The sequence below is a fragment of the Heterodontus francisci genome, chromosome 46, assembly GCF_036365525.1.
Source record: "Heterodontus francisci isolate sHetFra1 chromosome 46, sHetFra1.hap1, whole genome shotgun sequence".
Taxonomy (NCBI): Eukaryota; Metazoa; Chordata; class Chondrichthyes; order Heterodontiformes; family Heterodontidae; genus Heterodontus; species Heterodontus francisci.
In genome coordinates, this window is record NC_090416.1 from 8,767,245 (window position 1) to 8,782,639 (window position 15,395).

General features: G+C 44.3%; 1 protein-coding gene across 1 annotated transcript; it reads left to right on the plus strand.

The window, feature by feature from the left end:
* Positions 1-3,006: 3,006 nt before the first annotated feature.
* On the plus strand, positions 3,007-8,001 carry LOC137356854 (probable G-protein coupled receptor 139). The gene is made up of 3 exons (XM_068022694.1): positions 3,007-3,156; positions 6,397-6,451; positions 7,103-8,001. Exons 1-3 carry the CDS (start codon positions 3,007-3,009, stop codon positions 7,999-8,001), a joined length of 1,104 nt encoding a protein of 367 aa, XP_067878795.1.
* Positions 8,002-15,395: the final 7,394 nt, after the last annotated feature.

Here is a 15,395-nt window from a genome sequence, read left to right on the forward strand (position 1 = left end):
GTGATAAAGGAAGAGAGCAGTAGTGAGGATGAACTGGGAGTGGACGAGAACCCTGAAAACTCTAAAATTGAAACTATTACCGCCAAATTGGAAACTACCGAAATTTTAAAGGGATTAGGCACAATGCCAAACTATCCCTCTTAAAGGTTCAAGGAAGCCTGCAGGGACAAACCGGGTTGCACACCTTTAACAGTGCACCATGTGGAGGTAGGACAGAAACCACCAATAAAACAGAACCCCTATAGACTGAATCCCAATAAGCTAGCTCAGGTCCGCCAGGAAATCCAGTACAGGCTTGAAAATGATTTAATCGAACCCAGTCAGAGTAGCTGCCGCACTCCTATAGTATTACTTCCTAAACCTGATGGTTCAACCAGGCTCTGTATTGATTACTGCAAGATCAATGCAGTTGCAAACACATATTCATACCCAATTCCCTGCATCAAAGACTGCATAGACCAGGTAGAACATCCCATCGACATGAGCAAAACAGATTTATTGAAAGGATAGTGGCAAGTACTAATGACCCAGCAGGTAAATGAAATCTCGGCCTTTGTTACCCACAATGGCTTATTTCACTGCAGAGTAATGTCATCATTTACAAACCCTCTTCAAAATCCCACAGAACACTCATCTAGTGGCCAACTTGGCAAAAAGCAAATTCTCCAAAGAAAACTAGCAGCCTGTGTATCAGCAAGCCAGAAGGCACATACGCTCCCGTAGAATCCAAGATCTAGACTAGAGAGCAGTGAACTTGTTTTTTATTCATTCATGGGATGTGGGCATCGCTGGCCAGGCCAGCATTTATTGCCCATCCCTAATTGCCCTTGAGAAGGTGGTGGTGAGCTGCCTTCTTGAACCGCTGCAGTCCATGTGGGGTAGGTACACCCACAGTGCTGTTAGGAAAGGAGTTCCAGGATTTTGACCGTGCCCTACTGTCTTGAACTGAACCTTCAATCAATAGAGAAATCTACAATCATCTAGGGACTGCATCAATCAAGAACTTCATTTCCAAAAGAATTCAACAGGTTTATCTTGACGTCCCCTCCAATTGCCCTCAAACAGTAACATTTTCCTTCCTTTTTTTCCCCTTCTCTACCTGTCCCTTCTTATGAGTGTGTGCATGAGCGAATACATGAGTGGATGTGGTTGCGAAAATTTCAGGATTAGGTACATTGGTCGGTTTACAATTGTTATTTTTAAAACCACAAGAAAACCTGTAACTGTCAGTTTCTTTGAAGAATGAAACACCGAGGGTTAAAACTTCATAATAAAACACATTCTGCAGTCAGGTGGGGAATTGAACAGTGGGAATCATCCACATAATATCATGTGACCGTAACACATTCTCAGGCATGGCTGCCTCCATCAAGAGGTTGGCGACCCTTATGGAGAGTCAGATCCAGTAGATCACTGCAAGGTCACTGGCCTGAAATGTTAACTCTGAGCCCCTCCCCATAGATGCCGGCAGACGTGCTGAGTATTTCCAGCACTTTCTGTTATATTCTGGCAGATCCCTCAGTGGATGCTGGAGATGCAGGCAGACCATCAAACGATTGTCTTAGCCATGAGCACCTGAAGTCTCCACCAGGTGCTTGTACTACCCAGGTCAGCAGTGAGGTACAATTGTACCTTGCAAAGGATCAGGAGCGGCTGCTTTCTGCATCTGAGGGCATCCCCTCAGGGTGTTCGGAGTGTGGACAGCAGCTCCTCAACCACTCTGCCGGTGAGCCCACTGCTGCTGGTAGCTGCAACAACAGAAGAACGCCTTGCATTTGTGCAGGAGCCCCTCAGCAAGCCCGGAACCTTCGGGCCTCAGACAGCCAGAGGCCAGCCACCCATGTCATTCCAGGCCACTCTGCAGTCCAAACAGGAAATTGCCTGCACCTCAGCTGCAAACGCAGGGTGGCGCATTGTGAGAGTGCACATAAACGTGTTAAGAGAAGCACTTAGGCACACTTGGAAAACACAGTCGTTCAGATGTTGCACATGTTAAGGCTTTATAAGGTATCACCAATTTATTATTATAAGACTTACTGCTGTGAATCATCACTCTAGGTCTTGCTGCTTTGTCAGCTGTCATCTTCATCCTCGCTTCCTCAGTGGCTGCTAGTGCTGGATTGGGCACGTATGATCACCTGCAAAACATTTTCGGTGCACAATGCAAACGTGGACACTGGGCGACGGAGCATGTGATGACGGCAACAACAGCTTTAAGGTAAGTCTTTATTGAACGGATCATGAAAATGCATCAGTGTCACAAGAAACAGGCAGGTAGGAAATTGTCCTGAACCTCCCTTCTCCTTCTCTCATTTTCCCCTTGCTTCTGGTGCAAGGACTCCTCATCCTGTGCTGCCTGATCAGCAGCCTCCATCACATCATCATTGTTGCATGAGGAGTGGTGAGAAATGATGTCCTCAGTATATAAGGCCTGACTCCTGTGCGGTGCGAGATTGTGCAGAACACTGCAGATCACCACAATCTGCAACACCCTCGCTGGGGTGTAATGAAGGGCAGCTGAATCCCATCTTTAGCAGCCCAGTGGCCTGCTCAATGGTCACTTGTGTGGACCCAAGGCATGTGTTATATCTCTCCTCTGCGGCAGTGTGAGGGATCCTCACGGGTTTCAATAGCGATATTTTGTCCCCAGGAATCTATCCCGAGAGACGCACAGGGGGAGAGAAAAACTGTGGCACTTGGCACTGTCAAAGTATGTAGACATTGTGGCTGCATGTCCGGAACTGTGCACACAGCTGAAGGATCCACTTGTGACAGTGCAGACCTCTTGCACATTAATGGATTGGGGGCCCTTCCTGTTGATGAATGCCATTGGCTGCTCCATAGGAGGCTTGATGGCCACATGTGAGCAATCGATGACACCCTGCACCTGGGAAATCTCGCGATGGCCCCCAACATAATTAACTTTTCCATCTGACTGCCTGGGTCAATTCAGTAGCACTTAGTGGAAGGCTTTCTTAAACAGGCCATTGTTCACCTTTGTACTGAATGGCTACAACCTGGGAGATCACAGCCATGTCCTCAATAGATTCCTGGAAAGATTTAGAAGCAAAGAATCTGATAACCAAGGTGATCTTCAGGGCTATTGGCATTGGCTGTCCACCAAAGCCCATGGAACTCAGCTCGTCCTATAGCATGGTACAGGAATCGGTTGATCTGTGCCCGATAGACTGTCTATCGGGGATAGGCCTTATTTGCGTGGGACGCCATTGTTGAGGCCCTCTGTTCCCCTCTGCAGCATGGCCACGCGAAGGCGGGCTCTCTTGCTCCTCCTGCCGTTCTTACAGTGTTCTCCCAGTGCCTGGCCCCCTCCCTCTGGGCTGCTCCTCCTCCTTCAGGGTTGCAGTTTGTGGTGTATGCAAACTGTGCGAAGGGGCAGTCCCAAGCCCGGACATCTCTCTCCATCTATTGCACTTTCTTTGCTGTCCATCTCCTGCAATATTGGGAACAAGTGCCACTGCCCTTCTGTGCGTCTTGAAGAATGCCAACGACCCCTTGGTGATGGCACTTTCAGTTTTTGGTGCCCACACACCCCCATACCCTCCATGCTCTACTCAGTCCTTACAGACTTAGTTAAGTTCCAGCCTCTCATACAGCCTGAGTGCCCCTTACCCTCTCTGATGCAGCCTGAGTGCCCGTTACCCTCTCTGATCTCACTTATACAGCCTGAGTCCCACTTACCCTCTCTGATACGCCCGAGCCACCCTTGCCCTCTCCAACAGATACTGAGCTTTCCCTCCCATCTCTCATACAGCCCAACACTCTTTGAGACAGATGAAGCACTTGAGGAATATAAAGACAGTAGGAAGGAACTTAAGCAAGCAGTTAGGAGGGCTAAAAAGGGTCATTAAAAGTTATTGGCAAAAGGATTAAGGAAAATCCCAAGGCTTTTTATACGTATATACAGAGCAAGAGGGTAACCAGGGAAAGGGTTGGCCCACTCAGGGTCAGAGATGCGAATCGATGTGTGGAGCCAGAGGAAATAGGCGAGGTGCTAAATGAGTACTTTGCATGAGTATTCACCAAAGAGAAGGACTTGGTGGGTGATGAGCTGAGGGAAGGGAGTGCAGATAGTCTCAGTCATCTCAGTATCAAAAAGGAGGCGGTGTTGGGTGTCTTGCAAAGCATTAAGATAGATAAGTCCCCAGGGCCTGATGGGATCTACCCTAGAATACCGAGGGAGGCAAGGGAAGAAATTGCTGGGGCCTTGACAGAAATCTTTGCATCCTCACTAGCGGCAGATGAGGTCCCAGAGGACTGGAGAATAGCCGATGTTGTGCCTTTGTTTAAGAAGGGTTGCAAGGATAATCCAGGAAATTATAGGCCAGTAAGCCTTACGTCAGTGGTAGGGAAACTATTAGAGAGGATTTTTCGGGACAAGATTTACTCCCATTTGGAAACAATCGAACTTATTAGCGAGACACATCATGGTTTTGTGAAGGGGAGGTCGTGTCTTACAAATTTGATTGAGTTTTTTGAGGAAGTGACGAAGATGATTGATGAAGGAAGGGCAGTGGATGTCATCTATATGGACTGTAGTGAAGCCTTTGACAAAGTCCTGCATGGCAGACTGGTGCAAAACGTGAAGTCACACAGGATCAGATGTGAGCTGGCAAGATGGATACAGAACTGGCTCCGTCACAAAATACAGAGGGTATCAGTAGATGGGTGTTTTTCTGAATGAAGGGATGTGACTAGTGGTATTCCGCAGGGATCAGTGCTGGGACCTTTGCTGTTTGCAGTATATATAAATAATTTGGTGGAAAATGTAGCTGGTCTGATTAGTAAGTTTGTGGACGACACAAAGGTTGGTGGAGTTGCGGATATTGATGAGGATTGTCAGAGGATACAGCAGGATATAGATCAGTTGGAGACTTGGACGGAGAAATGGCAGATGGAGTTTAATCTGGACAAATGTGAGGTAATGCATCTTGGAAGGTCTAATGCAGGTGGGAGGTATACAGTAAATGGCAGAACCCTTAGGAGTATTGACAGGCAGAGCGATCTGGGCGTACAGGTCCACAGGTCACTGAAAGTGGCAACGCAGGTGGATAAGGTAGTCAAGAAGGCATACGGCATGCTTGCCTTCATCGGTCGGGGCATAGAGTATAAAAATTGGAAAGTCATGTTGCAGTTGTACAGAACTTTCATTAGGCCACACTGAGAATATTGCGTGCAATTCTGGTCGCCACGCTACCAGAAGGACGTGGAGGCTTTGGAGAGGGGACAGAGGATGTTTACCAGGATGTTGCCTAGTCTGGGGAGCATTGGCTATGAGGAGAGGTTGGAAAAACTCGGATGGTTTTCACTGGAACGACGGAGGTGGAGGGGCGACATGATAGAGGTTTACAAAGTTATGAGTGGCATGGACAGAGTGGATAGTCAGAAGCTTTTTTCCAGGGTGGAAGAGTCAGTTACGAGGGGACATAGGTTTAAGGTGCGAGGGGAAAAGTTTAGAGGGGATGTGCGAGGCAAGTTTTTTACACAGAGGGTGGTGAGTGCCTGGAACTTGCTGCCAGGGGAGGTGGTGGAAGGAGATATGATTGCGACGTTTAAGAGACATCTTGACAAATACATGAATAGGAAGGGAATAGAGGGATATGGGCCCCGGAATTGCAGAAGGTGTTAGTTTAGGCAGGCATCAAGATCGTCGCAGGCTTGGAGGGCCGAATTGCCTGTTCCTGTGTAGTACTGTACTTTATTCTTTGTTCTTTGTTCTTTGAAACACACTGATCATCCCTAATACTTTTTGATACATCCTGAACATCTTCTAACTTCGCAGAGAAAGTCCAAATGTTCCTTACCCTCTCCGATACTCTCTGCACATCTGTTAACCACTCTAATACAGGCAAGGATCCATTTCATTCTCTGATACAGCCTGAGTTGTCCCTCAGCCAGTTTGATACTTCCTTAGCATGTCATAGTTCTAGCAAACACAGTACTTTGCTTTTGCGATGATTTTTAGTGAGACAGTTCATCCACCTCAACACCAGGTCTATTTTTAATGGAGGAATGAATCCAACTCAACACCCATGATCATAGCAAATTAATACGCAATTCACTTTCGGAAAGAATTTCAAAGAAATATAAAATTCATTTATTTTGCATCTCGTATAATGTATAGATTATATTGCACATAAATCCTTGGAGTAAAGCTGTTCAGTAAATATGTTTGTTCAGTGGAATGTAACTAATATCCCTGATCAAACTCCCTAGATGACTGTCTCTGAGCTATAATTAAGGTCTCCTCTGATTAAGTCTCTACATTTACACAGTCAGAGCCCTGTGTGCATGGCAGGAGACATTGGTGTTGCACACAAGAAATGGAATACCCTGTAATTTTCCAGATCGAACTCATTTACTATCCCGTTCTTGCAGTTGTCAGTATTCTTGGTAAGACAACGAAACGAGGCAGAAAATGTTGATTCTCAAAGTGTGACTGTTCATGTTATTCCTCCCCTGTTTGTTGCTATCAGTTAAGTCTGAAGTGATTGTCTTGTTTCCTTGATGCGGTTTCTTAATTATGATAACCTTCCTTCAATCATAACCACAGTCAAGTTTGACACAAAATTGCTCCAGTATTTTCAGTTCTCCATAAACGTGGTAATTATATCAGTTAAAACAATTTAGTAACTTAGCGATTGTGTTGCTGGTTTTCAGTGATTAACAAGTGTTCTGTGGGAATTTTAATAATTATTGCCTTGCAACATTATTCAATTTCTTTACCTGGTTTTCCTACAGAAGCCTCTTGTGTGCTTGGTTTTGAATCCAGTTTCTGGCTGGTTTATGTGGGAGGAGAACTTGGGTGATTTCTGTTACTAGCGCGAAATCCACCCAGCAGCTTTTCCTTTCTGTACTTGGCCCAAATGCTGTTACTCACGTTTGACGAACACTTCAGATATTCCTTTCAGTGTTTTGCCCAGATGCTGTTACTGGCATGGGATCCACCTGCAATCACATTTAATTTACATTTAATTTGGAACTAGAAATATTTCAGTGCCTTCGTTATCGACATTAGATAGTCTAATAAGAAAAAGGTTTTGGACAGTCTTGATGTAAATTTTCATTTTCCTGTTTCGTACAGTTAACTTGGTGGCTATTGTGATCCTGTCCCGAGGAAAGTGCGGTCTATCCAAATGTATCACTCGCTATCTACTGGGAATGGCCACAGCGGATTTAATGGTGGTAGTCATCGACGTGATAGTAAACCGGATTAATAGCATGTATTTTCCAGTTAGTTTCCTTTCTGTGACTCCGGTGTGTATTATAAGCTTTGTCTTGTACATTGTATTTGTAGATTGTTCTGTTTGGTTTACTGTCGCCTTCACATTTGATCGCTTTGTAGCAATTTGCTATCAAAAGCTACAAGCAAAGTATTGCACTGAGAGAACAGCGACTGTGGCTATTGTGATCGTGTGTGTGTTTAGCTGTGTAAGGACCATTCCCTTTTACTTTTTAATGGAACCTGCCTTTCTAATTGACAATATACCATGGCATTGTGTTCCGAGAGCTGATTATTACACTTCACCCTTCTGGAAGGCACACGAATGGTTTGACCGCTTTATAACACCATTTGTACCAATGCTTTTAATTATGTTCTTCAATGCTCTGACCACCAGACATATTTTAGCAGCAAATAGAGTTCGCAGGGGACTCAGACGTTACAGTGAAAAGCAGAATGATCCAGAGGTGAATAGTCGGAGAAAATCTATGATTTTGCTTTTCACAATTTCTGCCAATTTCATACTATTGTGGATGACATATGTTGTGCATGCTGTACTCTGGCCAGTAACAAATGTTTATTACGCAGACAAATATTACAGTAATCCGATATATATCACCCAGCAGGTTGGGTTTATGCTGCTACTTCTGTGTTCTTGCACAAACACTTGTATCTATGGACTGACACAGAGGAAATTCAGAGAGGAGCTGAAGAATGGGATGAAATATTTGTTCACACTGAATGGGAAATTATGCCAATAAGCGACTAACATTGACCAGGAACAGGGCTTATAGCTTTATAAGGTATTCTTGAAACATTTGTGGGCAAGACAACAGCAAAAACAAGATTGATGAACTACAACAACCGTTTGGGTAATTCTGTAAAATGTTCAAAATGAATCTTAATGTGGCTAAATGAAAGGAAGGTAAAGCATATAGAAAGCAAGAACATGTGCATAACAAAGAACAGTACAGCACAGGAACAGGCCATTCGGCCCTCCAAGCCTCCTCTGAATATAACATGGAATATTCTCACTTAATTTGAATTTCTGGACCAAGAGCAGCTACACACAACAAAAAAAATCAAATAAATTCCCAATAAACGAGTGATAATATGACATAACATGTTCCTCAGCTGGAGAACAGCCTCAGTCTAGGATATTCCAACATACACTACAATTCACCCTTGGATAATCGCACGTAAACTACCATCTTCCAGAACAATCTCATAGTTAAAAAAGGTGAAATTTGCAGGAGAAAATGTTCCTTGCCAAAGAGGCCGAAATAGAATTAAACATTAGGGAATGAACTGGTCATTGCTCGGACCATTACTCTCTGCTATCCTCATAGAATCTCCTGCTATAGCCCCAGATTTGCTACCACAAGTCTTAGGGACAGATACTGGAGCATATTGCCTGCACAGCGGAATCGATTTGGTTCACATGAAGTGGGCCTCACTTTCCTCTCGGCACCCATTTTTCCAGCGTCATCCTGCAATGCAAAGCTGGCATCACTTCTTCACCATCAAAGGTCTTGTTAAATATCTGTCCCCTGCCCCTCATCCCTCACCTGCAACAACAGTGCAAGAAGCTCAAGGAATACTCTGCCACAAAGATTGAAACCGCCTGTTCACCCGTTTCTGTTGAAACCTACGTTCAATTGCCCACCAAATCAAAACTCGCCCGGTAACCACTCGACTGGGGTGAACTGAATATTTTTGGCAATATCACTCCTATCTCCCTCAACCTCTGTTCAAGCTCTCCATGTTTATGAAATGCACTTTGTCCTATCTTGAACCTATTTCCACTCGGGAAATAACCCTGCAGTGTCTGATCCTGTCACATATTAGGTGATAGTTCATAGGGAACCCTCTTCTCAGCTTCTGCTCCCTCCCTTTCAAAACCACTGTTGTCACCCCTTCATCTAAAAGTTAATCCTCAGCCCTTCCATTCTTACAAACGAGAAACCAATCTCAAACCTCCCTTGCCTCTCCAAATCCCTCCATAAGACCACCTCAAACTCTCTTCAGCCTCTAACATGCTTGACCAAACCATCCCCCTCTCAATGTCTCTGAGAAATTGTCCAGCACAGTGGCACTGTCCTCACCGGGTTCGAATCTTCCTGCTCAATAGTAGCCTCAATATTTTACTTAGAGTCTCCAAGGTTCTGCACTTATTCTCCATCTTTTCTTTTTCATCTACATACTGCATTTTGTAGACATTATCAGAACACATGGTGTCAGATTCCACACGTACGCTGGCAATATCACCACTCGAAACACTGCCACTGAGCTTTCAGGCTGTTTGAATGACATCTGGAGTTCGATGAGCCAAAGTATCCTCCAGTTAAACATTCGAAGGTCCGAAATCATCGTCCATCGTACAAACTCCACAGATTATCATGAATTCTATTCCCCTCACTTGCCTTTTTTTTCAGTCTGCCCCACAATGTTTGCAACCTTGGCTTCCCATTCGACCCCACGATGAGCTTCCGCAATTCGTTCTCTCATTGTAATTATCGCCTACATCTGTAACATCAACGTCCTCCATTCACACCTCAGCCCACTTGCTGATGAAATGCTCAGTCCTGTTCTTGTCATCGAGAGACTCGACTAATGCAATGCTCTCCTGGTCGCTCTCTCATTCACATTCATAAATTTCTCTGGTCCACTCCTCCATTGGCTCTGACACCTCATCTCTTCCCATGGCACCTTCCCATGCAATTGCAGGAGATGTAATACCTGCCCTTTTACCTCTTCTCTCCGCACTATCCAAGGCCCCAAACACTCCTTTAGGGTGAAGCAGTGATTTACTTGTACTTCTTTCAATTTAGTATACTGTTTTTGCTGTTCGCAATGCTGTCTCCTGTACAATGAGACCAAATATAGATTGGGTAACCGCTTTGTGGAACATCGCCACGGAGTGGGAAAAGGTGCCCTCGAACTTCGGGTCACTTGCCATTTCAACATATAAGAACATAGGAAATAGGAACAGGAGCAGGCCATTCGGCCCCTCGAGCCTGCCCCGCCATTCAATAAGATCATGACTGATCTGCCCCAGACCTCAACTCCTCTTTCGTGCCAGCTCCTCATACCCACCAACTCACTGATATTTCAAAAATCTATCCACCTCCTCTTTAAATACTTTCAGTGATCTAGCCTCCACAACTTTCTGGGGTACAGAATTCCAGACATTCATTACCCTCTGAGAGAAGAATTTCCCTGGCGTCTCAGTTTTCAATGCTTGTCCCCTTATTCTGTAACTGTGTCCCCTAGTTCGACAGTCCCCCACTAGTGGAAACATCTTCTCAACATCTACCCTGTCGAGCCCCTCGGAAACTTGTTTCAATAAGATCACCCCTCATTCTTCTAAACTCTAATGAAAAGAGCTAACCTGTTTAGCCATTCATGATAAGTCAACTCCTTCATCCCAGGAATCAGCCTCGTGAATCTCTTTTGAACTGCCTCCAATGTCAATATATCCTTTCTTAAATACAGGGACCAAAACTGTACACATTACTCCAGGTGCGGCCTCACCAATACCCTGTCCAGTTGTAACAAGACTTCCCTATTTTTAAACACTAACCCCTTCACAATAAAGGCCAAAATTCCATTTGTCTTCTTAATTACTTGCTGCACCTGCATGCTAACTTTTTGTGTTTCATGCACAAAAACAACCAGATCCCTCTGTACTGCACTTTTTGCAGTCTCTCTCGGTTTAACTAACAGTCTACCTTTTGATTCTTCCTACCAAAGTGGATCACCTTATACTTTCCCACATTGAACACCATCTCTCAAGTTTTTGCCCACTCACTCAACCTCCCTATATCCCCTTGCAGATTCCTTATGTCCTCATCACAGCATGTCCTCCCACCTATTTTTGTATTGTCAGCAAATTTGGATATATTACACTGTGCCCCCTCCTCCAAGTATATAGTTAGTAAGTAATTGAGTCCCTCGGACTGATCCTTGTGGCATTCGACTAGTTACGTCTTTCCAACCTGAACAAGATCCATTAATCCCGACTCTCTGTCTCCTGTGAGTTAAATGTCTGCCACATTTCAATTTGCTGCAGTGTTCCAGTGAACACCAACACAAGCTCCAGGAACAGCACCTCATTTTCCAATTAGGCACGCTACAGCCTGCTGTACTGTACACTGAGTTCACTAAGTTCAGAGCATGACTGGCTCTTTTCCATTTTTATTTCATTTTACTTCATCATTTTTTAACCATGTACCTGTCTACTTTTTCTTCATGTTTGTGCTTTTAGCTAGGGCTGTTCATTATTCTGTCATTAACACTCTCTCTGAACTAATGCTTTGTCTTTCATCACACCATTAGCACACACTCGCTTTCCCTTCGCTCCATGACCTCCTTGCCAGTTAATCTCTCCAGCCCTCAGTCCTATCACACACCTTCCTTTTTGTTCAGTAAGAGTTCAGGATAGTACATGGCTGGGCATCTGAAATACGAGAAAGAGACAGGAAGTGCAAGAAGTTTCTGACTGTCTGCCACTCTCAAACACGTACTCAGCATTGGAGTTGGCTGGAATTGACAATACCCGAATGGAATGCAGTCCAGATCATGACACTAATGGACAAGGGGCTGCATCGGATGGAGCAGAAAGGTGTAGAAATACAGTTACGATAGGAGATTTCATAGTCAGAGGGACAGATAGGCATAATTCATCCATCATCATGAATCCAGCATCGTGTGTCACCTCCTTGGTGCCAGGGTGAAGGACATCATGGAAAGGGTGCAGGATATTCGGTAAGGAGAAGGGAGTGAGCCAGAGGTTGTGGTAAACGACAATACCATCAACATAGCAAGGGCAGGGATTGAGGTCCTACAGTCAGATATTCAGGAGTGTGGGAGGTAATTAAAGTGTAAGACCTCAAAGGTAGTAATTTCTGGATTACTCCCAGTGCCACGTGCTAGCAAGTGTAGAAATAGGAAGACAGGGTGTGAAGCATGGTTCAGGAGGGAGTGATTCAGAATCTTAGGGCATTGTGACTATTAAAGGATGTATTGTTATGAAAGTGCTTCAATTTTGTTTTGCAGACTGGTGCGTTAAAGCTGACAAGATTCCATTGATGTGTCTTTTTCCAAGGGTCACTGAGGGGTCTTATATGAATGCAGCCTTTACTGGAAGTCACATGCATTGAGCCCAATTAACAACAGACGTTTTCGTGAATTAGGGTAGGTGTTTACAGAGAAGTGATATGCCAAGATTTATGATGGTCAGGAAGTTTCACTTTTGGGATATTGTTTAGTTGGGATATGTACGTGTTTGAGAGTGGCACACACTCGGAAAACTCCTGCACATTCAGTCTCTTTCTAGTCTTTTGGACGCCCTCCCAAGTACTATCCTGAACTCTTACCATCCTGGAAAGTACAATCCAGGAAACCCTCCTGCTCCATGATACTCTGCAGTGATTCCAGCTTCTCCTCAAGCTAGGAAATCCTAAAGGTTAAGTTACTTGGAGCACAGCCTGCCAGGAGAGAAACTCCCAGCTCATCTCTTCCTTTACTTCTCTGAAAAGACCTGAATGTTGAGTATGTTTGAGAGCTAAACCCCTGATGCTGCATTTCTCCTGAGATGCCAGAAAAACCTGCTATATTAATTCTCGATGCCGCCTGTAAAGAACTGCTCCAGAAAAGATCCCAGTGACTAAACGATGTGTTCTCAGACGCCAAACTGTATGCCATTTTGGCATCCATTTTCTTCAAGAATTAACAATTACTTGGCCAAAGTATTCTTTTTGTTGTTTTTTGTTTGTAAAAGTCTCTGCAGAGAACATTTATTTTTATCTGTCAACCAGGGTGTGTGTGTGTGTGTGTGTGTATGTGTATGTGTGACTGTTTGTGTGTGTATGTGTGTCTTGTGTTAAGGCTTTGCTTCATTACTGGATAAGTCTTGTTTTATAATAAACTGATAATTTTGCTGTTTATAAAAGAAGGTTGGTGTAATTTATTCTCTGATAAAGGATAGGGTATGTGGTTGAACATATCGGTAACTGGTTAAACATTTAAATAAATGCTGTGACCTGTCGAGAAGCAAAACTAGAATAGAAGTGCAGTCCTCCCACCTCGGTCGCAACACATAATTGGGGGCTCTGTGTGGGATAACGCAAAGCCAAAGATGTTCAGTTGTCAGGGGGGGTAATAATAAATTAAAAGAGGAAAAGGAGGGAAATGGGTTTCTTGTGCATGAGAGTAAAGTTTACATTAATGGAATGGAGTTGTCGGCCTTTCTGGAGATGGAGGACTTATCCCTGAGTGATTTGAAAATCTTCACGAAGGTTAGGCTAATAGCAATGGAAGCAACACTGGGGTTAGAGTTAAAGCCAGGAGCTAAGAAAGCAGACATACTTGAAATAATAGCACTGCATTTGCAATTGTAAGAAAAAGAAGTCAATCCAGATGGTAGTTCAGGTGAATTAGCTCGGATTGAGTACAAATGAAGAGGCTTGAACTTGCAAAGGAAAAGAAAAAGAAATAGTAATGGAAAAACTTGAGCTTGAACGGGAAAGAGAAATGACAATGAAGAAACTTGAAATTGAATGAGAGGAATGGGAAAAGGAGAGAGAATTTAAAGAGTAAGAGAAAGAAGGGAATTCGAATTTAAAAGCTGAAACTAAGACAAAAGAGTGGCCTTGACTCCAGGGAAAAGTTTGGTGAGGAAAGATTTGACTCCAGCAGAGGACATGGTGGAGAGCTGTTAAAATTTGTGCAAGCCCTCCCGAGGTTTGAGGAAGGTGATTGAGAGGCATTTTCCATTTCTTTTGAAAAGATATCCTGACAGATGAAGTGGCCAAAGACAAGCTGGACACTGCTTATGCAAAGCTGGTTGATGGGCAGAGCTAATGCTTTCTGCAGATTATGGGATGGCGAAAAAGACTATTCTCGCTGTTTATGAGTTAGTCCCTGAAGCTGACCAGCAGAATTTTCCGAACCACTGGAGACAAGCTGGGCAGACGTACATAGAATTTGGGAGGGTAGTGCAAATTAGTTTTGATCGTTGGATGCAGGCACTGAAGGTAGAGGCCACGTATGAGAACCTTCGGGAAGAATTAATAAAAACACTCCCTTCATTTGTAAAACCCATGTAGAGAACCAGAAGGTTTCAACAGCCAGACAAACCATTGAGATCAATAATGATTAAGAGCTTGTTTATAAGACCAAACCCTTTGTCCATCGCCCCCACAAACCAAAGTAGGAGAGAAGGTGGGAGGGTGAAAGGAAGGCAAGTAACCAGAGACAAGAAGGAACAGCTGGGAAAGCTCTGGGATCTCCGCCTCAGGCCAGAAAGGAAGATGTTGAGGGTGGAAGTGAGTTCCAAAAGTCTAAATATTACCAATGGCACAAGGTGGAGACATTTGTGCAGAATCCTAGAAGTTGCGGTGTAAACCAATAGAATTTATTGAGGTGCACAAGGTCCTAGCCAATAGTAGCTCTGACTGTAGCTGTAAGGCCAAGTACAAAAGACACTGAGTGCGGGGGATGTGAAAAGTATACCTGAGAGTTAAGGGAATTCTTGTCAAAAAGAAAGTTAACTCCTTATCCCTCAGGTGAGGCAGATAAACCTATAGATATACTTAGGGATACAGGAGCCACCCAAACTCTTTTCCTGGGGAAAGGTACAACTTTTCCACGGGAGAGCATGCTGAATTCCAAGGTGTAAGTGAATGGTATCGGTGGGGAGTATGCGCCTGTATTTCTGTATCAGGTGAACCTGGAGTGTGATCTGCTGCCTGGAATGATAACTATAGGACTTGTCCATAGTTTGCTTGGAGACAAATTGAACTACTCCTGGGAATGATTTGTCCGTGTGGTATCAAGAAACGACTGAAGGCACGGGATATTGGAAATGTTATGGGCCCTGACAACATTCCAACAATATTACTGAACACCTGTGCTCCAGATCAAGCCACACCCCGAGTCAAGCTGTTCCAGTACAGTTACAACACTGGAATCTATCCAGCAATGTGGAAAATTGCCCAGGTATGTCCTGTACACAAAAAGCAGGACAAATCCAGCAAAACTGCAGTCAATGGGAATCAGGTTACGGGGGGTGGGGTCGGGGGGAATCTCCGCTGGTTGGTGTCGTACCCAGCGTGATTACGGTTCAGTGGTCCCTATAAAGTGGTCGGAAGTC

Bases quoted from the DNA above. Each gene is read 5' to 3' on its own strand.
- LOC137356854 (XM_068022694.1), top strand. From the start codon at position 3,007: ATGGCTACAACCTGGGAGATCACAGCCATGTCCTCAATAGATTCCTGG. The intron at 3,157-6,396 runs GTACAGGAATCG...CCGTTCTTGCAG, and splicing joins TCAGCTCGTCCTATAGCATG to TTGTCAGTATTCTTGGTAAG. The intron at 6,452-7,102 runs GTGTGACTGTTC...TGTTTCGTACAG, and splicing joins AGAAAATGTTGATTCTCAAA to TTAACTTGGTGGCTATTGTG.